The 21,486-nt window shown below is 36.6% G+C and overlaps 3 protein-coding genes and 1 long non-coding RNA gene across 4 annotated transcripts; 3 read left to right on the forward strand and 1 right to left on the reverse strand.

The window, feature by feature from the left end:
* The first annotated feature begins 1,471 nt into the window (after window positions 1-1,471).
* On the forward strand, window positions 1,472-6,336 carry LOC126601445 (probable sulfate transporter 3.5). Its single transcript, XM_050268162.1, has 12 exons — window positions 1,472-1,929; window positions 2,092-2,299; window positions 2,415-2,586; window positions 2,802-2,867; window positions 3,646-3,759; window positions 3,985-4,101; window positions 4,241-4,367; window positions 4,631-4,917; window positions 5,152-5,342; window positions 5,470-5,552; window positions 5,681-5,757; window positions 5,865-6,336. Exons 1-12 carry the CDS (start codon window positions 1,617-1,619, stop codon window positions 6,024-6,026), a joined length of 1,917 nt encoding a protein of 638 aa, XP_050124119.1. The 5' UTR covers window positions 1,472-1,616; the 3' UTR covers window positions 6,027-6,336.
* On the forward strand, window positions 6,318-8,840 carry LOC126602702 (uncharacterized). The gene is made up of 5 exons (XM_050269601.1): window positions 6,318-6,350; window positions 6,689-6,883; window positions 7,017-7,037; window positions 7,905-8,000; window positions 8,470-8,840. Exons 1-5 carry the CDS (start codon window positions 6,318-6,320, stop codon window positions 8,512-8,514), a joined length of 390 nt encoding a protein of 129 aa, XP_050125558.1. The 3' UTR covers window positions 8,515-8,840.
* Window positions 8,841-10,894: 2,054 nt separating this feature from the next.
* On the forward strand, window positions 10,895-21,233 carry LOC126601444 (coatomer subunit beta'-3-like). The gene is made up of 26 exons (XM_050268161.1): window positions 10,895-11,087; window positions 11,261-11,281; window positions 11,388-11,449; window positions 11,559-11,613; window positions 12,107-12,143; window positions 12,224-12,549; window positions 12,648-12,779; window positions 12,892-13,040; window positions 13,475-13,543; window positions 13,739-13,889; window positions 13,997-14,062; window positions 14,668-14,856; window positions 15,297-15,437; window positions 15,528-15,602; window positions 15,722-15,898; window positions 16,038-16,129; window positions 16,219-16,335; window positions 16,680-16,794; window positions 16,955-17,026; window positions 17,145-17,341; window positions 17,429-17,522; window positions 17,717-17,823; window positions 17,979-18,108; window positions 18,562-18,730; window positions 19,908-19,971; window positions 20,745-21,233. Exons 1-24 carry the CDS (start codon window positions 11,085-11,087, stop codon window positions 18,700-18,702), a joined length of 2,718 nt encoding a protein of 905 aa, XP_050124118.1. The 5' UTR covers window positions 10,895-11,084; the 3' UTR covers window positions 18,703-18,730; window positions 19,908-19,971; window positions 20,745-21,233.
* On the reverse strand, window positions 19,319-19,683 carry LOC126601452 (uncharacterized). Its single transcript, XR_007615738.1, has 2 exons — window positions 19,630-19,683; window positions 19,319-19,432 (listed from the first exon to the last, which is right to left on the reverse strand). It is a non-coding gene; the product is annotated as an uncharacterized LOC126601452 (long non-coding RNA).
* Window positions 21,234-21,486: the final 253 nt, after the last annotated feature.

The following is a 21,486-nucleotide window of genomic DNA, read 5'->3' on the forward strand; positions in this document are numbered from 1 at the left end:
TGATTCTCTTATTAGGATCCATATAGAATACTAAAAAAGTCTCCTTGTCAATGTGGTAAATACCAGTTTATTACGTACTAAGTTCAGTTTCATATAAATTAGAACAAGTAATCCTCTTTTCTTAAGAATTCTAAACTAATTTGAACTAAAACATCCGGCCAAAATACATCTACACTTATACTCATAGTCTAACATTATGTACAAAATATGCGGCACTGTGTGTGCCACCTTCGACAAACAATGAAATCTAAATGTTTTATGTAAACCAAATGCTTCATGTATTCCCATTACGTATCCTCGAGATTGAAGAAAAAGAGAAGAAGACGATTAGTACCTTTCTTACTTTTGTATCTTTAGTTTTTAAGTTTACATGATGCAAGAATGATGAAACGCAAAAGGAAAAATATAATGCAATGTGTTTTGAAGAGAAACATACATATCAGGTACACTTTTACTTCTTCTCATGCTCTTATATTTTTCTCGTGTGATTCAATAAGTGCGTTACTTGAAAGAAAGAAATCCAATAATTACTACATAGCAGAAAAATACGGTACTTGTTGGGTGGTTTATTTGTCCCACAAGTACTGGAAATGCGATGGGTAGGATTTGGGTCGGTTAGGATAACAAGTTGTTATAAAATTTGTGGGACATTGTCATTAGATCATTTTTCAATTGATAAAGAATTTACTTTATTAGGTAAAAAGGTTAATCCAATTCCAAAGATATTAATAATCCATATAGGCAGATGTTTAAGTCAATGTTAAATTGGCTAATCTTATTCTTATCCGGGAGTGTGACTGTGAGATAAGCAAAAAACTTGACATATAATATATGATATAACCACATCCATTAGCAAAATTTAGTTTTATTTATTTTCACCATTCAAAATATTACCATACATGAGAGCAATGCGATAATTTTTCATTGTATTTTGGCCTTTTTGTTCATTAGGATGTAAGATCTGTTTAATCAGTCTTTATCATTATCTTTTAACAGGGTAATACAAAATACTACTTATATTCAAAATTAAGGTAATTAGTATAAAAAAAATATGGATAGAAAGATTTACATCTAAAGCAAATAAATAAAAGATCCATAATCCATCACAAACAAGCACTTCCATGTCGAATTACTAACGAAATAACTGCGTCCGGCCAAATGAAAACACAAATCATGGCACACAACATTATCATAGTGAATTATGGAAGCATGTAATAATAGCAATATCGTCATAATATGTTGGATTAATATTACTAAAAATAGTAATTTTGAACAAATACAAAAACATAATAGTTAACAATGTAATCTAGAAATATTCACGCATTAATAATATTCTGACTGCAATTTTCTATAAAATCAAATAGTTTGAGTCAGACACGAGAGGTTCTTATCCAAGTTCATATATACTACCGTGACTTGTCAAATTAGTGCGCCACACTATTCCCATTAATCTTGGCCATTCCCATTCCATCATTCCAACCATTCCCTTTTGTTCCTATAAATGTGCGTGTTCTTTGGGTAGTTTTCTTTCACAACCAATATCTCTAACTCTCGCACTCCTATTTTTTCTCCTCGTGCTCTTACGATCTCTTATCTGAACTGACCTGGCCTGTTTCATGAATTCCACGACGAAAACAAGCGGCTCAGTCAGCTTCGCAGCTCCGCGAAGCTTTGGCACCGCCTTCAAATCCGACCTCAAGGAGACCTTTTTTCCCGACGACCCTTTCAAGGCATTCGCAAATGAGAAACCACTTGGGAAGGTCAGGAAGGGTTTCCAATATTTCGTTCCCATCTTGGGATGGCTTCCGAAATACAGTCTGAAAACGTTTCAATACGACGTCCTTGCCGCACTCACCATCACCAGTCTCGCCATTCCTCAAGGAATTAGCTACGCCAAACTCTGCCAGATTCCTCCCATTATCGGCCTCTGTAAGGCCCTCGAATCTGACTAATTGATTAAATTGAATATTATCTTCTAAAATATATGTACACACAGTCCAAGTTCAGCGTCTCGCAAGAGAATATTTCTTCGATAATTTTATGTGCAACCAAACCAATAAATAATTAATGGGTTGTGTTATAATTGTGTAGATTCAAGCTTTGTTCCTCCTCTTATTTATGCAATTTTTGGAGACTCCAAGTACCTCGCTGTGGGAACAGTGGCAGCATGCTCGTTGCTTATTGCCGAAATCATTGGAGAAGTAGCTGATCCAAAGGCAGACCCTGCATTGTACCTGCACTTAGTTTTTACGGCCACCTTTATCACCGGCATTATTCAGACTGCTTTGGGTATTCTAAGGTGAGAAATTATTGTGTAGTACTGAAACAAACAAGTACCGTATATGTATATGTGTGTGCACCTTTTAATGCAAATTTAACCTAATTATATATAAGTTATTGTCGTCGATATTCAGGCTGGGGATTCTGGTGGATTTCCTATCACATTCCACCATCACTGGCTTCATGGGAGGGACTGCAATTATAATTTGCTTGCAACAGTTGAAGGGCTTTTTAGGGTTGAAGAATTTCACGACCAAAACCGACGTTGTAAACGTTTTGAAATCAGTATTCCAGCATAGAAACGAGGTCTGTGCTTATCCACGTATTAATGCGAAATTAGTGCATATATAGTTTTTTTCCTAATTTGGTAACAGTTGATTAATTCCTTCCTAAAATGTCGATTATTACAAGTCACAGTGGCGTGGATTAGGTGCATGGACGCGCTTTAAAATTGAATGACATTTGTAATAAAAAGAAAAAAGAAAAGAAAAGAATTAATGATATTTTTTCCCTTTTTGCAGTGGAGGTGGGAGAGTGCAGTTCTGGGTATTACCTTCCTCCTTTTACTACAGTTCACCAGGTGGCTGGTGAGTTCTCTGTTCTTCAACAAAAACTCACTGGGATATATGGTTCCCGCTTTTAAAAAAAATATATCTATCTTGTGAGTGCTAGAGGTGGAATTTACAATAATGGGTTACGAACATGAGCCTCCTAAAAACTAAATATACTTTAATTTATAATTGGCAAAGACATGTTCTTATATTTTAAGAATATCGTATCACAACATCATTATCAATAAAATCAAATATATTTATCATTTTATAATATCAAGTTATCATTCATTCATTGGTTTCCATTCATGTTTCCTTGTATACAACCAAGTTATCATCCAACTAAAAAGCTCTCCCTATTTTGGAAAGGTTGTAGTTTTGGGAAAAGGATTCTAGCTGGATTCTTTTTCTGGGAATCCGGAGAATCTTGTGATCATGTCCGTTTATCGTACATCGTGCGATCAGAAATCATTTGAAATTTAAAATTTAAATATAAATATAAATAATACCTAACAAAAACTGACCGCATGAGATACGATAAATGACTATGATCATGGGATCCCCAGGAAAAGGCCGTAGTTTTGTTAAATAAAAAAATATTAATAAATGGTCTCTTTATTTTGTTTGCCTTAGCTATTGTAGGAGTCATAGAAAATTTTGAAAGGGAGGTGTTTGAAGTTGTTAGAGTCAGTGGCAGCCAATTAATGCCTTCATGGTCCCGTCACTGCTTATGATCAATAAATAAATGTAGTTTATAGATAATAAATAATTAATTACTCTTCCTCTATATTAATAATGTTCACTTACTTTTCAGAGAAATAGAAAACCAAAGCTATTTTGGGTGTCGGCCATGACTCCACTTTTCGTGGTGGTTGTTGGGTGCCTTATTGCTTATTTTGCCCATGCAAAAGACCATGGAATACCAATTGTAAGTGTGCTAACTTGTTTCAAATATTCATTTATTAATAGAATAGTTAATATAAAAATAAAAGTAAATGTTTCCATTCAAATTGTATTAAAACTACGAGAAAAACGTTCATGGCACGAAATGCCACGGTTAAAGTGTATTCATGACATGAAAGTCTCTTAGTTTTCATATCTCATTTCTTTTGTTGTTATTTTCTTATATTTATTTATCTATTTCTATTCTCAGGTGGGAGACTTGAAGAAAGGGATCAATCCTTCTTCCATTCAATATTTGACCTTTGACAAAAAATATTTTCCGGCTGTTGTGAAGGCTGCGGCTATTACTGGCCTTATTGCTTTGGCTGTGAGAAAGACCTTAACCTACCTACTAATTATTTCTCCCATTAATTTTCATTTCTGGTTTAAATTAAGAGAGACTTTAGTTTTTAGCTACCGCTAGGTTAGTTTAATATGTATTTAAATTATCAGATAACCTTTTTCAGGAGGGAATAGCAATTGGAAGGAGCTTTGCCATAATGAGGAACGAACAAGTTGATGGGAATAAGGAAATGATAGCTTTTGGCTTCATGAACATTATTGGATCTTTCACCTCATGTTACTTGACTACTGGTATATTATATTTACATATAAATTGCATATGGGTGTGTGATATCCACACACACCCATTTTATTTCTCATACACATTTTTAATTTTCAGCCGTCGGATTAGATAAATTGAAAAAGATCAACAGATAAAAATTATTAAGGGTGTGTGAGAAGTAAAATAAGGTGTGTGGATAGCACACCCCATTGCATATCTCCAATTCATTTCACTAATCACTGTTCACATATTCTATAATTCTTTGATTAATTTTGTATTATAATTTAATTAGGACCATTTTCAAAGACTGCGGTGAATTACAATGCGGGAGCAAGGTCACAAATGACAAACGCAGTGATGGCACTGTTTATGATGATTGTTCTTCTGTTCTTGGCTCCTCTCTTTAGTTACACCCCTCTTGTTGCTTTATCTGCAATTATTATGTCCGCCATGCTTGGACTCATCAAATACAATGAAGTCTATGAACTCTTCAAGGTTGACAAGTTTGACTTCGTCATCTGCATGGCTGCCGTTTTAGGTGTTGCCTTCATTAGCATGGACATCGGTCTCGGTATCTCAGTAAGCACTTCTTCTCGCACACGTTTATGCTTTAAGTCTTTTTCAAAAGAGCATTTAAGTGCTTTTTCAAAAGTGCAAATGCTCTTGTAAAAGAACTTGATAGTTGTTTCTCCAGTGCTTTCAGAATTCAAAACCCTAAACCCTAAAACTTGCAGGCTTGTAGCCATTTACGTATTCATTAATCTTATTAGGGTTTTAAACTTGAATTAACATAGTGGGTCTTTGTTTGATTAGATCGTACTTGGTCTTGTGAGAGCTCTCCTTTATGTGGCTAGGCCTGGCACTTGTAAGCTTGGAAAAATACCAGACTCGGTTATTTACCGTGACATAGAGCAGTATCCAGAAGCTGCGAGGAATTCAGGAGTCCTGGTACTACAAATTGGCTCCCCAGTTTACTTTGCAAATGGCAACTATATCAGGGAAAGGTAAATATTTATGTTTCGCTTATATTATACATTTCAAAATTAATGATATTGCTTAACTAATTTTTTTTAGATCTATAATTATAGTATTAGTAGTAAATTTTTCTAATTAGTAGATATTTGGAAATAGGATTTTGAGATGGGTTTGGGATGAGCAAGAACAATTAGATGCTAGCGGAGGCCAGCTTGAGCATGTCTTGCTCGAATTGTCAGGTACGATTAAACTTGATTATATATATCTTCAAATCTCCCTGCCTCATTGATAAAAAAAAATAAAAAATTTGCATCGTTCGTGACTGTTTCTCCAATTTAAATTAAATGTTTCAAACTCGATTTCGTAGGAGTTATAACCATCGATATGACTGGCATTGAAACGTTGGCGGAAGTACACAAAACCTTAGCTGCAAGAGGGGTTAAGGTAAAGATGTAATGCATGCATTCATGTACTTGTTCATCATTTATTCGTCTTAACAGTTAATTATAACGAGAATAAAATATAATTTCTGTAGTTGTTTGTCATTTTAGATGGGCATAATAAACCCGAGGATTAAGGTGATGGAGAAAATACAAACGTCACATTTCGTAGACAAGATCGGAAAAGAAAATATCTACTTATCGATCGAGGATGCAATCGTAAATTGCAAGTTTTCGATTCGCAAGTCCGGTGAAGCCGAAGGTTCATCATAAACCGCAAGCGATGATGCATACAACAAGTTTGACGCTGTGTTCTGGGTTTCGATTCTGCAGTTGCTGGTACTCCGAGAAATTTACACTTGGTTGTTGTTGTTGTTGTTGTTGGGGTTTGTTCTTGAGGGGGAAAAGTGGAATTTTATTTCTCCGATGTGAAATTAGTATTTTTCTTACTTGATAGGAAATAAGTGTAGCATTACTCTTTTTTTTTTTATTGGCAATAATATGGATCATGGATCGAAGATTTAGAACTTTTACTTTGTTTTGAAAAAATGAAATAACCAAAGTATGAGAGGAGTTCAGAACATACATGATTTTCTTGTAGTTAAAACCGGCTTGCAGTTCGAGCGGTTTTTCTTGTAGCTTGCAAGTTGTAGATATGCGTTAAACCAATTTGAGTACAGAAATAATACATTATTCTAACCAACTTAACTACGCATATACATGCGATTTTTATTTATTAAATATGAATATAAAATAGTAATGATTTTCATACCCTCATTTTCTCGTCATAAACTCTTCTCTTAGTTCTTATCTAATGTTTTATTTATTTTAATTCTATTCAATTCAACAACCGGAAATGCATAGTGCAGAGTAAAAAAAGAAGAGTAAAAATTATTTTCGAAATAAATATTAATAAATCATGACACAACTACAAGCCCAAACCCAAACATGGTTTTGGACTCTGTTCCGAACTGAAAGTGCGAGCCCATAGGACTCACACCTCCATTCGAAACTCTGCCTCCGAGCTCAATCCGCTTCCATCCCTGTACCGCCAAGGCCTTCCAGCTTCGCTCTTCGGAGCTCCGCACCGACTTCCACGAGCTCTTTCATCTCCCAACTCACGGAAAATGGTAAATGCGAACCGAAATTTCACTCTAAATATTTTCCTTAGTTTAACTTCATCTCTGCCTTTCTTACTGTTTTTTCTTGTGAATTTTGATTAATTTCATCAATTTTTCTGCTGTTTCCATGGTGAATTTGCAGCCTCTCCGGCTCGATATCAAGGTAAATTTCTCTCAGTTTCTTTCAGTTTGTGTTATCCGTTTCGATTTTATCAATTTTGTTATGATTAATAAGTGCATTTTCACTTATTATTTTGATGCTGCTCTTGAATTCTTTAAAGTTGGGATTTCATAAGAATTTTAGTTTATCAAAACTGCTGTTACAAATGCATTTTTTTTTTCCTGGAAAGTAGTTTATTCTCATAATTCCTAGTTGTTCCTTAATTGTTTTATGGTGATATTGTTTCTTGCTGCCTGTGATTAGCTATAGGGTTAAGCGATTCGTGCTTTTCAGAAACTTAAGTGATTACATATGGGATATAGTGAGGTTAATGTGAAGGCTAAGAAGATAGTTTTTGTAACTGTTGGAACTACCAGTTTTGATGCTCTTGTTCGAGAGGTGGATACGCGTGAGGTTAAACAAGAGTTGGTAAACTCGGCTTCTCTTTCAAATGTTTTGCGGATCCTACATTCCCACGAAGATATTTCTCAACCGAGTTATGCAATTAGTTGCTGCTCTTCATTATCTACTGCGAAGTAACAAACTTTAGTGGTGCAAAGTGGATTTGTAAACGAATGCGTTATCCAGTTTGCTATTTTAGATTTGGGTTTGTGGGTGGCTGTAGTGTTGATATTCAATTCCTGCGCAGATAGAGGTTAAAAGAAAAGAAACTAGTTTGTCCGTGCTTTCATAAATTCGAACAAGAATTCATCTGTTGCTTGGTTTTCTGCTACTCTGAAATAGCCTGGTTGCTAGTAATGTTGTAGCAACAGAATGGAGGAATGTTAAGTTAAATGACTTCTATGCTCTCTTATGTCAGACATACTTTGTGCAACATCTTTCCCCCTCGACATTATTGTTGTAATGCAGGCTGAAGGAGGAGATGAGCCCCTTGCTGTTGACTACACCTTTTCTTCGAGCATTGCAGACCATCTGAGAGCAGCGTCTCTTGTGATAGTCATGCAGGTATGATTCTGATAGCGTCTGTTTATCTTTCTGCATTTTTTTACCATCTGAATAATAGAAGACTTGCAGAGATACCGATGTATTTCTTAATAAATATTTGGCTTTAGCATCTTCAGCTAAAATACTTGCAGCGCTAATTCATCACTTAGAATCTTAGTAGCTACAATGTATTAGTTTCATCTCTTTTCTTGTCGTAAATGCAACACTCGTCTATAATTTCTAAATTTAGTTGACGAGTGCTATATTCTGCAGGAAATTTATTTTTCCCCTCAAGATTTTGGATTCATCATTTTTGAAATGATTTTTTGTCAAAATAGTATAAAAAGTACTATGCTCGCCCATGAACACTTTGTCACGTTATAAAAAGTATAAAAATTTTGTTGATTGCGAGCCATTTTTATTTTCGTTGATGCTTGATATTTTTTCTTGGCCTTGATGTTTGATGTGAACATAATTTGCTGCGGTGTAGTGTCAGGGAGCATATTCGAGACTTTGCGGCTTGGTAAGCCCTTAATTGTGGTAGTGAATGAAGATCTGATGAATAACCATCAGAGTGAGTTCGCAGAAGAAGTTGCAGACATGAAGCATTTGTACTATGCTCGCCCATGAACACTTCGTCACGTTATACCACCGGATATGAATTTGGATTCCCTGGTACCGTACCATCCTGGTGATGCCACACCAGTTGCCAAGTTTATCAGCAGGTTTCTTGGTTTTTTGCCCATGATTGATGGAATTGTAAAGTTTTATTACTTTTATGAATGTATTATCGATCGAGATGCATGTTTGAAACGGCATGTACAATTTGAATAAAGATTTGCAGACGTGGGGTTAGGCCAACTTGAGTGCAAAAAGAGAGCACATGCATGGAATTGGATCCCATCTCCTCATATCTTAATCATTCATCGTGTATAATGCAGTCAGAAATTATTTGATTTTTTTATTTAAAATTAAACAAAAATAATATCTGACGAAAACTGATCTCACAATATACGATGAACGGTTAGGACGTGGAGATCCTGAGTGGATCCGGAGAGGATCCTGTTCCCACATACATTACCCAACTCGATTAGGCCTAGACCTGCACTTTCTTTGTTGATAAAGTAGAAATATAAAAACGCAACGATTTTTACACTTCTATTTTCTTATTTTGCACATTTGTCTTGGTTTTTATTCCTTTATTTTATTTATTTATTCAATTGAACAACTAGAAATCCAATTGTGCAGAATAACAAAAAAAGTGAGCAATCACGGATTTTATTATAATACTGTTTGGGCCCAAATTTACACCATCGGCCCGAGTAATCAAGACCGTTGAGTAAGCACGTTTCTACACCGTCGATCGAAGAGTGAAGATAGAGGGATAATATTATGATTTTTATCATAATCATTATTTATCCTTTTCTTATACGGAGGAATAAATGGGATTTTCATTATCTTCAATGAAAGCAACAACAACAGAGTTTGAATTAATTGTGGTTATGTAAAATACCATGCAGCATTAGAGTTCTATTTGGTATACAGAACCGTGGGGAGCAATTCCATAATGTAATGGGATGATCAGCACATTGAGTGATGTGGGGAGTAACCAAAACAAGGTGATGTGATAGGATCATGGTGGTTTTGCAGATAAAGCAAAAACCATTAACCATTTGTTTTAATTATCATGTATGCGTGGATAAAGCATATGTGGATGGGTGAAAGATTAGGATTGACCAAGCAAGAGTTGGTGATGTTTATGGTACTATCTGACAGGAAGTAGAGTTCCAAGTGATATGGTCTCTTTTGGGCATGCAAAAGATAACAATTGAAAAGCAATCCGTGGGGTTGTTGAAGGAAAATATTCTGAGGAATATTATTTTGATAGCTTGGATGCCGTGGCGGATAAACTTCAACATGGCTAGTAAATAGTATTATAAATACATGAGGCTGTGCATCGTTGAAGGGACCTCCAATTCAACACACAACTGCCCTGCGCAAATTCTCTCAACAACTTTGAGATTTTTATTTTCTCTTTTCGCTAACACATCTTCCGTTGGCATCAACAGCACTGTGAAAGCAACCGGTGATATCTTAAGTCGGCATAGATAGCTCTGTCACCGTAGAATCAGTCGGTCTCGCAGCATCTTCCGTTGGCATCAACAGCACTACGGCGAGGACGATCGATTACCTATCCAAGTCTCGGTCGAGAAGGATTCCTGAATCCTTATTGGTCGAGGTCATCTCATCAGCCTTCTCGGCGAAGTGAGGTGTTACAGTTATTACATTCGGCACATTGAAAGCCGAATTTGATATTGAACTTCATAAGAATAATAACCTTGTCTTCAGGTTCGAGAGCCCAAGAGGCCGAGACGTGTTCCTTTCTCGGCCGCAATGGCAAGACGTAGAAGTCAGCCGCGCACCCAACGCAACATCAACAAAATTTACTCCTCGGCCAAGCTCGGCCGACGAGTTGGCACGCCCCGCATTCACCGAATGACGTAGTTAGCTTATAGATTACTCGGCCTGCGCGCCACGTAGGCTTGGTAGTTTTTAGGGTCAACAAATACTTACATGTATTTCATATAATTATAATTTGGCTGTCAGATAATGTTTGTATTAAATATATATATATATATATATATATATATATATATTCACATGAATTACATCTGATCGTCAAATGGTTATTGTATTAAATACATTTATGTATTGTAGCTAGTTCTGAAACTCGCTTCCAAAATAAATAAATAAATAATTGCAAGTGAGTCTCAAGCCCAAGCCCATGGTTTGTAGTCATAAAAATAGTGGACGTAATATTAGGCCCAAATCTAAATCTAAATCCAAATCCAAATCCAAAATGTAGATGTGGACTCGAGCCCGAGCCCAAAGCCTACATTAGCTTTTCGATCTCTCTCCCTCTCTCTCTCTCTCTCAGAAGAACACGCACACCGTTGTTCTTCGCGAGCGAACTGAACGTGCGAGCCCACAAGACTTACACCTCCGTTCGAACTCTGAACTCAATTCGCTTCGATCTCTTCACCGCCGATTCTTTCCATCTTCCCTCTTCGGAGCTCCGCACCGACTTCCTCGAGCTCTCGAAAAATGGTAACGTTCCAGATTTTGGTTTCAGCTCGGATCTGAAAATGTGAACCGAAATTTCACTCTAAATTTCAAGATTTTACTTGGTTTAACTTCATCTCTGCATTTCTTACTGTTTTCTCTGGTGAATTTTTACTGATTTGCTCCATTTTTCTGCTGTTTCTATGTTGAATTTGCAGCCTCTCAGGCTCGATATCAAGGTAGATTTCTCTCAGTTTCGTTCAGCTTGTGTTATCCGTTTCAAGTTTGAGCTTTTCGATTTCGGAGTTTTTGATATTCTGTTTACTGTGATTGCGAATTATGCAGCGGAAATTTGTGCAAAGAACCGAGAGAGTTAAGTCTTTAGATCTACATCCATCTGAGCCATGGTAATTTTTACCAATCCTAATATACTATGCTCTTTCACTGTTTCTGTAATTGTGAATTTGTTTCGAATCGGTGAGGCCGCTACTTATACTGTGTTTATCTTTGTGGCAGGATCCTTGCGAGTCTGTATTCGGGAACCGTATACATCTTCAATTACCAGTCACAGGTATGTCACACTTGTCCGATTCTAGTATTCGTCTCGGGTTAACACATTACTTGCTTCGGGGTTTGATCTCGCGGACATGGTTGCATTTTCAAATTACCGCTTCTCTGTTGTATTTGCCGTGCTTGGAAACTCCTTTTCTTTGCGTGATTATTGAACAGTCATAGAAAGCTTTTCTTTATTGTCAGTAGCCTGCATTAGTCGAGAACACAATAAGTGAGTGACCGCTAAGACTAACAAATTGAGCTTTTAATGAATGAAAATTTCATATTTTCAAAATGGCACAGGTTAAGATGTTTCATACGGGTGGTCCCTCCTTCTGTAGAAATTACCTTATTCTGTTGCTCTTAACCATCATTGATGTCTTTGGACGATCCATACTTCAAAGATCGATTCTTTGTTTGTGAGACTTTATATGTTTGGCTTCTTTGATATCAAATCTTTTGCGGGTGTAATTATGTTAGTGCTGACTGTAATTTTCCTAATTTACGTACAGAGCATGGCAAAGTCTTTTGAAGTCACTGATTTGCCAGGTACTTGCACGTTAGTTTTCGTATTAGCTCAATGTTCTAGATATTCAAACATGTTTGATGTATAAATTTACTGCTTGCAGTTCGGTCAGCAAAGTTTGTAGTGCGTAAGCAGTGGGTAGTTGCTGGAGCTGATGACATGTTTATTCGTGTATACAATTATAATACAATGGATAAAGTTAAAGTCTTTGAAGCACACTCGGACTACATTAGATGTGTGGCTGTCCATCCAACACTTCCATATGTTTTGTCATCATCCGATGACATGCTTATCAAACTGTGGGATTGGGAAAAAGGTTGGATGTGTACTCAGATATTTGAAGGACATTCTCACTATGTGATGCAAGTGACCTTTAACCCTAAAGACACCAACACTTTTGCAAGTGCTTCCTTGGATCATACTGTGAAGGTGGGTTTAGAAATGTTCCTCAGTAACCCGTGTAAGTTTATATTAGAAAATAATCAGTTGTGCATACTATTAATTGTTTGTCATTATCTTGTTTCCAGATCTGGAATCTTGTCTCCCCTGACCCAAATTTTACATTGGATGCTCACTCGAAAGGGGTAAATTGTGTTGATTACTTCACTGGCGGTGATAAACCATACTTAATCACAGGTTCAGATGATCATACAGCAAAGGTACACACCATTTTCTTGAAAATTCAGTGTTATTGTGTGGACTGACCTTCACTGTTTGTGCATGCATGCATAGTTATCTTGAAAACACTGTAATTGGAAGTTATGTAAACAGGTGTGGGACTATCAGACAAAAAGCTGTGTTCAGACACTTGATGGACATACTCACAATGTATCTGCAGTTTGCTTTCATCCGGAACTTCCAGTTATAATTACTGGTTCAGAGGATGGAACTGTTAGAATATGGCACTCGACCACTTATCGGTAAGTTTTAAATTTCAAGTGTACAAGTGTTTGTTTCAGCTATTTTGGATGTCCTATCGTCAATTTCATTTATTCTTAGTTGCCAAGGATCATTTTGTTTGCCTTTGGATTGTTAAGGCTCAAAAAATAAAGTAGTGTTTTGCCCACTTACCCGGAATGCACCTGCACCATGTGATGAGAATTTTGTTATGTTAGTATATTGCATTCTTGAAAGACTTTGCCTACTTTTTATTAAATGGTATTTTTCTTTTAGGTCTTTAATGAATAAGACATACTGTTCAGTTTGCATTTTATGTTTCTCTTCCTTTTACGGGCAGGCTATTGGATTCTGTCATACCTTTTATGCCTCTCCATGTTTTACACTATCATTTTGTTGATTTACTGGTTCTCTCAGAGAAAAGGGAATTTTTTTTACATGAATAATTACTTTGCAGGCTTGAAAACACATTGAATTATGGACTTGAACGTGTTTGGGCTTTTGGGTACATGAAAGGTTCACGCCGGTAAGCCTTGTTGTCCTTATTTTTTATTTGTTTTCTATGTGTCCAAACTATTAGTTAGCTTTTGATGTATATTATTGAGTAAGACCAGACCTTCACTATTACAATACCTTGGAATGCTGGAATCTGAGTGGGTGCTTTGTGAACTATAATATAGTTTGATGTGATGGTTTCATAAGATCTATTATATGCATACAGGATTGTAATTGGTTATGATGAAGGAGCCATAATGGTTAAAATTGGTCGAGAAGTACCAGTTGCTAGCATGGATAGTGGTGGAAAAATTATTTGGGCAAAGCATAATGAGATTCAAACTGTGAATATCAAAAGTGTTGGAGCAGATTTTGAGGTTCAATATCCCTACTTGCTCAGACTTTGATCATTCTGCGTGACATGGTTCTAGAACTAGATATTCTTATGCTTGAATTTATAAACGTTGATGATTGTAAAACTCAGGCTACAGATGGAGAAAGATTGCCTTTGGCCGTGAAGGAGTTGGGAACCTGTGACCTTTATCCTCAAGTAAGTTTATCTGTTTGAGGAACATTAATCCAGTGATTTTTGTTTTGGTCAACTTACCTACCTTATTACATTATTAAGGTGTTTCAAAGTTTTCTGCTGTGATGTTTATCTTGTCCATAATAGACAGAACAGTCCTCTTTTCATGAATGTGCATGATACATCAGCTCAAGTTACTGTGGATCTGGCTTTTTAACCATGATGCATAACTATTGCAGAGATTTTATTTTAACATGAAGAGATATAGAGGAGAGTGAGGAAGATGTGAAACAATTTGAAACAAGATTCTTGTCTCCTCATTGTTCTGAGTCTCAGTTTTGGTTCTAAGTTCTGTATGGGTGTGACTGTGCTCGTGTCCACCCAACCTTATACTATAATTTTTTTTGAATTTCCAATTGATCAAGTTGTGGTCAAGTCACGACTAACAAGGCATCAGCTGTGAAGCAATTCCGTACCTTTAGCAATTTGTTGAAGTCCCAAATCCTTTATTATTTTTTTTTCCTCAAAACCGCCCGCACTTATAGATTCTTATAAGACTATGACTATTAAACGCCTAATTTTAATTACATTGTTTTGACAAACGGATTTTATTTTGAGTTTGATTTCAGAGTTTGAAGCACAACCCCAATGGAAGGTTTGTTGTTGTTTGTGGAGATGGCGAGTACATAATATACACAGCTTTAGCATGGAGAAATAGATCCTTTGGCTCAGCATTGGAATTTGTTTGGTCCTCGGATGGAGAATGTGCTGTTAGGGAAACTACATCAAGGATAAAAGTTTATAGCAAAACGTTCCAGGTTTTGAACCTTTTTAACTCCTTTGTTCTCCATTAATAAATTCCTGTAAGTTATTGCTAATGTTACTTTTGCAAGAACACTTCTCTTTTGCCCCATTTTCCTCCACAAGTTGTGCTCTCTAGAATTTTACACGAGTAAGGCAATGCCTTGACTGTATAGGGACAATGAATGTATTGGTTAAACTGTAGACACCAGTTTGGACAAAAGTTAGTGAATGATGCAATGTTTGAACTTGAAAGTGAGAATACTTATCAGAAACTCTGTATTCATCTTATGAGTCGGGTGGCAGATCTAGTCTTTGCTTAAAAAACCATTGCCTTTTGAATTAAAACAATGGCTAATTCATGCAGATATGTGGTCTATGAAAAGAGATGGAATTTTCCCCTAACAGGATACTTTGCCTTGTTTGCAAATCTGATCGAGTTAAAATTCGATTTCAGGAAAAGAAGAATGTTCGACCAACATTTTCTGTAGAACATATTTATGGAGGGGTCTTACTGGCAATGCGCTCAAATGACTTCATATGCTTCTATGACTGGGCGGAATGCAGATTGATTAGACGTATTGATGTCAATGTTAAGGTGTAACATATACGAAATTTTGATTATCAGACTTCTTATTCTAGCGGCATGGGTACTAATACGTTCCTTTGGTTGCTTTGACTGTTCAAGAATGTTTATTGGGCTGATAGTGGCGATTTGGTGGCAATCACAAGTGATTCATCATTCTACATTCTAAAATACGATGTAAAAGTTCTCCCATTTAAGCTCTCCTATCCCTTCTTCATTTACATGTGCGTAGTTTTTTCTGTACATATGAGCTAAAAGTAATTCATATAATTAACTTAGTGTGGTTGATTTGGCAGAGGGATGTAGTCTCATCCTATTTTGACAGTGGAAGGCCAGTTGATGAACTAGGTGTGGAGGATGCTTTTGAGCTCCTCTATGAAATAAATGAGCGTGTCAGAACTGGATTATGGGTCGGGGACTGTTTCGTTTACAATAACGCTTCTTGGCGACTTAACTATTGTGTTGGTGGCGAGGTATACAAAATTTGTGTCTTTTTAAAATCAGTGTTCTGGACCAGACTTTTATTATATCACTGTTGTTCTCAGAATATTATTTAGAGCATTAAAAAAAAACTTGGAGATAGGACTCTGTTTTGACTCGGTGACTTTTCAGGTGACCACAATGTTTCACCTGGACCGGCCCATGTACTTGCTGGGATATCTTGCCAATCAAAGTCGTCTCTTTCTAATTGATAAAGAGTTTAAGTAAGTGTACAAGCTGCAGTTCTGAAGGGGAGTCAACTCATGCCTTTCGGAGTGTTTATTTTAACTTGTCAATATTGTTACCTATGCAGTGTCATTGGATACACCTTGCTTCTCAGCTTGATCGAGTACAAAACACTTGTTATACGTGGAGATTTAGAGCGTGCGAAGCAAATCTTTCCAACAATTCCTCCAGAGCAACATAATAGGTAGGAAACCATATTTTGTATGGGCAACTGTTGCGCACCATCTAGTGATATTAGATATAGCTTAAAACCCAGATCCATTTCTTACCTAAAACCGCATTTCATATTGCTTTTTGGTCCTCATACAAGTATAATTATTAGTTCAATAAAAAGGATCCTAATATAATTATCTGATTTACAAGTATATTATATTTATCTTTCCTGATTTACTATCTCTATCACATGTGTTTCCTTTTTTGTTCTGTCCTGATACGTAGATGTTATTTTGGTGATCGTTTTTTTTTATGTTTTTTTTTTTTTTTTTGTAAATTGACTGACATATTGATGTAAATTTTGCTTTTATCCAGTGTGGCTCGATTTTTGGAATCTCGAGGTATGTTGGAGGATGCACTGGAAGTGGCAACAGATGCTGACTACAAATTTGATCTTGCTGTACAGCTGGGTAGACTTGAGATTGCAAAGGTGAGATTTGTTTACTTAGTTAATTGTTGTTTGTCAGGAAGGTTTGCTCTGGATAATTTGAAGAGAAATTGTGGTGTGTAATTCCTTTATATAGAAAAAACTCTTTCTAATAACTATTTATTGGTTGTTTGAAGATATTTTGTTTTCTTCTTTCTGGCAGGAAATTGCTACAGGAGACCAAAGTGAATCCAAATGGAAGCGGCTGGGAGAATTAGCTATGTCCACTGGGAAGGTATTCCCTTACCGCTGTCTTCTGTTTGAACTCTATTGAACAAACCCAGAGACCCTCATTCACTCACATAGTTTTTACATTCAAAATCTTGATTCATATGCTTGAATGGGTAATGCAGCTTGATTTGGCTGAAGATTGTCTATCAAATGGAATGGACCTTTCTGGCTTGTTGCTTCTCTATTCTTCTCTTGGAGATGCCCAAGGAATATCAAAACTTGCATCCCTTGCCAAAGAACAAGGAAAGAATAATGTTGCATTCCTTTGTTTATTTATGCTGGGTAAATTGGAAGAATGCATACAGCTGTTGTTGGAAAGGTAAATTTCTGTTTACCCTAATTATGACCACTCAATTTGTCAAGTTGTCCTTTTTGTTTGTTAAAGCGTTGGCATCTTTCATTACAGTGAAAGGATACCTGAAGCAGCTTTAATGGCACGATCTTACCTACCAAGCAAGGTCTCAGAGATAGTTTCAATTTGGAGAAATGACCTGAACAAGGTTAAACTTTTGCATGTTTTTTAGTTCATGAACTTGATGCTTTTCTTTTAAGTGAAATGTATAGGTGAGATGAAGAAGGAAGTGATACCAACGGAAAATTGTTATATACTCTACTTTATTCACCAATTGAAGCAAGGAAATATTTGTGCAAATACTTGATTATTCTAAAATATTCTTAATTTTCAATATGACAGGTCAATAAAAAAGCTGCCGAATCATTGGCCGATCCACAAGAGTATCCTAATTTGTTCGAGGACTGGCAGGTTTCTCTTGCCCTTGAGTCTAAAGACGCAGAAAATAGGTATCCACCCTTCATCTCACTGTTCAACATCAGGGACATTAACATTCTACTTTTTAGCGCTGCAGTAGAGTAGATATCACCATTATTACTGACTGCCAATAAATTGTGCTTATACTTTGTTAGATGATTGTGGATTGCTTTGTGGTCATTTGCAGAGGCATTTATCCTCCTGCTGAACAATACCCAGTCTATGCTGAGAAGCCAACCACCAACCTAGTGGAAAGGTTCAGAAGCATGCAAATTGATGAAGAAGCGACAATCGAAAATGGAGATCTGGATCATGAGGTAAATTGTCCAATTGATGACAAATAGATGTTTATAACCAGCTAACATTCTTGAATCAATGATAAAAGGTGATTCACATCTGAGTTACTTGCTTACATAGTTATTAGTATTTCTTCACTTTTTAACTCATCTTTGAGAGTGCAGAAGTTCAAATAAGTTCTCGAACTTACAAAACTGCGGCTAAAGTTTGTTTTGGCCTTTTTTTTTCTTTTTGGGAGATTAGAACACAAAGTTCTGTTTCTCGCCTCTTTCATTTTGAAACTTTGTCACACTGTTGGTGATTCTATCCAACTGTAGATGGTACATTAGGAACTTTATTATGTAGTTGAAGCATCGTCAACTATAAAATGACTTCTCTTTCAGCTTTTCTTTAGTTAAAAACCTCTAATGTTTGTTCCATGAAGGGATGATTTTACCGGTTTTTTAATTGGATTGTGTGTTTCTTTGTTTCAGGATGTGCAGGAGAATGGAGAAGATCAAGGTGAAGGAGAGGCTGTTGAGGAGGATGCTGACTCCATGAACGGTGTTGTTCTTGTAAATGGAAACCAGGATGAAGAGTTGGATAAAAATGATGAAACTACTTCATCACCCTAAGGGCGATTGAGGATGTGTGAATATTCTGGTGATTAATTCAGCACTCTAAATTTTGAATTTGGTGTTTTATCATTATTGATATTGCTGCTATGGTGGTTTTTGCTGCTGCTCTCTTTCTTCTCAATATTGTCGTTGTGAGTCCAATCTTTATTTTTGGCTTTTCATCAAGCATCCATTAATTTTTTACCTAGTAACTTTTTGAATACCATGACAATCATCAGAGCTCTTATACGAGCTCTCGATGAATGGCCAGCTTTCTTGGCCTAGTAAATATGGTTTTCCTGAATCTGTTTTAGGCACGTTTATTTTTCCTTATATCCCTTGATGCATTGCGAATTCATATCTTTTGAGGATAAGTTCATCTTTAAAATATTTGAATAGAAATATTTGAGGATAATTTCATCTTTAAAACACACAAAAAACACACCCCCTAAACTTACTAATAAGATTCCTCGTGTATTGCTTATAAATCTGGTCAGCAATATCATGTTTGAATCTGAATTATATTTGAGTTTTTTTATTAGTAACGTTTGATGTTTTTGAAATTATAAATCTGGTCAGCAATATCATGTTTGAATCTGAATTAGATTTTAGTTTTTTATTAGTAACGTTTGATAAGAGGTCGCACTTGGTGCGATGGCAAGTGCCTTCGCCCATGAGCGGTAGGTCTCGGGTTCGAGACTTGGGAGCAGTCTCTCCATAAATGGGGGTAAGGCTAGCCGACATTCACCTCTCCCAGACCCTGCGTAAAGCGGGAGCCTTGTGCATTGGGTACGACCTTTTTTTTTTTTTTTTATTAGTAACGTTTGATGTTAGAGGTCGCACTTGGTGCGATGGCAAGTGCCTTCGCCCATGAGCGGTAGGTCTCGGGTTCGAGACTTGGGAGCAGCCTCTCCATAAATGGGGGAAAGGTTAGCCGACATTCACCTCTCCCAGACCCTGCGTAAAGCGGGAGCCTTGTGCACTGGGTACGACCTTTATTAGTAACATTTGATGTTCCTCACATCTGCCCAAGGAGGGAAAGAAGAAGCATGCTTCCCTTTGTATCGTTATTGTGTCTAATAATGAATTTGGTGGTGTTTCAAATATCGTAGAGCATTATCTGTCTACAGATGCACATCATAACAATCTAATATTTGATGTTATTTAGAAGTCAATTGATGCTGATAGTTTTTCTTTTTCTTTTTTCTGGGTTGAAAATGCAGTGTTTAAGCCACATCAATAGTTCTCTTAAACAGCTAGCTCCAGCTGTTGTACACCAATCTTCAGGTAAGATAAATGTCTTTACCATGTTAAATATTTTCTTATTAAGTTCTGTTTACAAGCCTATATTACTTAGTCGCTCACGTATTAAACAAAAATAAATAAACATGACTTCCTGGTTCCTTCATCGGAGCTTGCTCATCTGTCTACATCCGAGTTTGCTCATCTGTCTACATCCGAGCTTGCTCATCTGTCTACATCCTTAGAGATCACGTAGCACTTAGCATTTGGAAAGATCAGTGCAGTTTCAAATTTAACATTATCACTAAACGAGGGCTTGGGCCATTCTATGTCGAATTGTCTTCATCTCTACAAAATTGTTTAGTATATAGTTTAAACAATTAGAATCAAGTAGGGTATTGGGAATCACTAGCAGCTACTCAATCTTTGTCCAGCTTCATCAAGCAGCTGAACTTTATTTGAGCAATTAACTTAAATTTCAGTTGGTGGAGGGTTGGTCCGGTCCTATGACAAATTTCATATTTGTACTTTGTCCCAAGTTAGTTGAGCGCTTTCAATCGTTAATCCAACTTAAGATCTGCCATTCGTACAACAGATCTTGTTTGCTCTATCATTAAACATTTTCATGCATCTTAAATCGTGACCCCTAAAACGCATGGTGTGGGTTCCGGCATAAGTTATTATTTCTACAAGTGTTAGGTCTACGTATCAATCCCATCCATAGGACCCATATATTTGCTAATTTCTTACATGCTTCCTTGTAAATTTTAGGTTCGCGACCTCTGACAAGAGTTTCTCGCCTTTTCTTTTCTCTGCAGGGTGACTTGTAAAATTCTCCCATGTACAACCTGGAAAGCACCACTTGTAGTTCCTATTAAGACCAGTTATTCATGTGACACTCTACACTTTTGCGGATGCAAAGGATGTCAAAGAAGAAAAAAGCTTCTCGTAATTATTGAACCCGGTAAAGATTTTGATCGGATTGGTCGCTTTATATTACACAACTTTTATTAGGTGAGCATAAAATGTCGGAAAGAGAGAACCCCCGGTGGCGGGTGGCGGGTGGCGGGCGGCGGATTGCTTCCCATGTGTGACCCGTGATTTTGCAGCTAAACGAAATCTCCCTTATCATATGTGTAAGCATGTAGGATTACGTGTTGTTCTGCATTAGAAAAAGAAGTTTGTTTTGTTTGCTGATGACCTGTTCAATGTTCATCATCGTATTATATAAATTAGGTTAGTTTGATTCGTTTTCCGTCTTGTTCAAGTTGGTAATCATTATTAAAGAATGTTTTGGTCGTTGCCAATCATTTGGTTTATCGTCTAATTAGCGTGTCGTCGGCTGCGAAAGGTTTGTCGGAATCTCATTCCGAAAAATTATAGAAACATGCTTGCAAAAGTATTACGTTGATGGGTTTTAAATTTTAATATTTGTTGGAGGACAAGGAGTGTCTACCCTTCACTTCCGGTGCCCTTCCTGTACCCTTCTGTTTTGTGTGGTCACCGGAAGTGGAGGGTAGACAATCCTTGTCCTTTGTTGGAATCTTACATTTTCGTTAA

This window comes from Malus sylvestris, chromosome 15, assembly GCF_916048215.2.
Source record: "Malus sylvestris chromosome 15, drMalSylv7.2, whole genome shotgun sequence".
Lineage (NCBI taxonomy): Eukaryota > Viridiplantae > Streptophyta > Magnoliopsida > Rosales > Rosaceae > Malus > Malus sylvestris.

Bases quoted from the DNA above. Each gene is read 5' to 3' on its own strand.
- LOC126601445 (XM_050268162.1), top strand. From the start codon at position 1,617: ATGAATTCCACGACGAAAACAAGCGGCTCAGTCAGCTTCGCAGCTCCG. The intron at 4,102-4,240 runs GTGAGAAAGACC...AACCTTTTTCAG, and splicing joins CTGGCCTTATTGCTTTGGCT to GAGGGAATAGCAATTGGAAG. The intron at 5,758-5,864 runs GTAAAGATGTAA...TTGTCATTTTAG, and splicing joins TAGCTGCAAGAGGGGTTAAG to ATGGGCATAATAAACCCGAG.
- LOC126602702 (XM_050269601.1), top strand. From the start codon at position 6,318: ATGAGAGGAGTTCAGAACATACATGATTTTCTT. The intron at 6,884-7,016 runs GTAAATGCGAAC...GTGAATTTGCAG, and splicing joins CTCCCAACTCACGGAAAATG to CCTCTCCGGCTCGATATCAA. The intron at 7,038-7,904 runs GTAAATTTCTCT...GTTGTAATGCAG, and splicing joins CTCTCCGGCTCGATATCAAG to GCTGAAGGAGGAGATGAGCC.
- LOC126601444 (XM_050268161.1), top strand. The intron at 11,282-11,387 runs GTAGATTTCTCT...CGAATTATGCAG, and splicing joins CTCTCAGGCTCGATATCAAG to CGGAAATTTGTGCAAAGAAC. The intron at 16,336-16,679 runs GTAGGAAACCAT...GCTTTTATCCAG, and splicing joins CCTCCAGAGCAACATAATAG to TGTGGCTCGATTTTTGGAAT.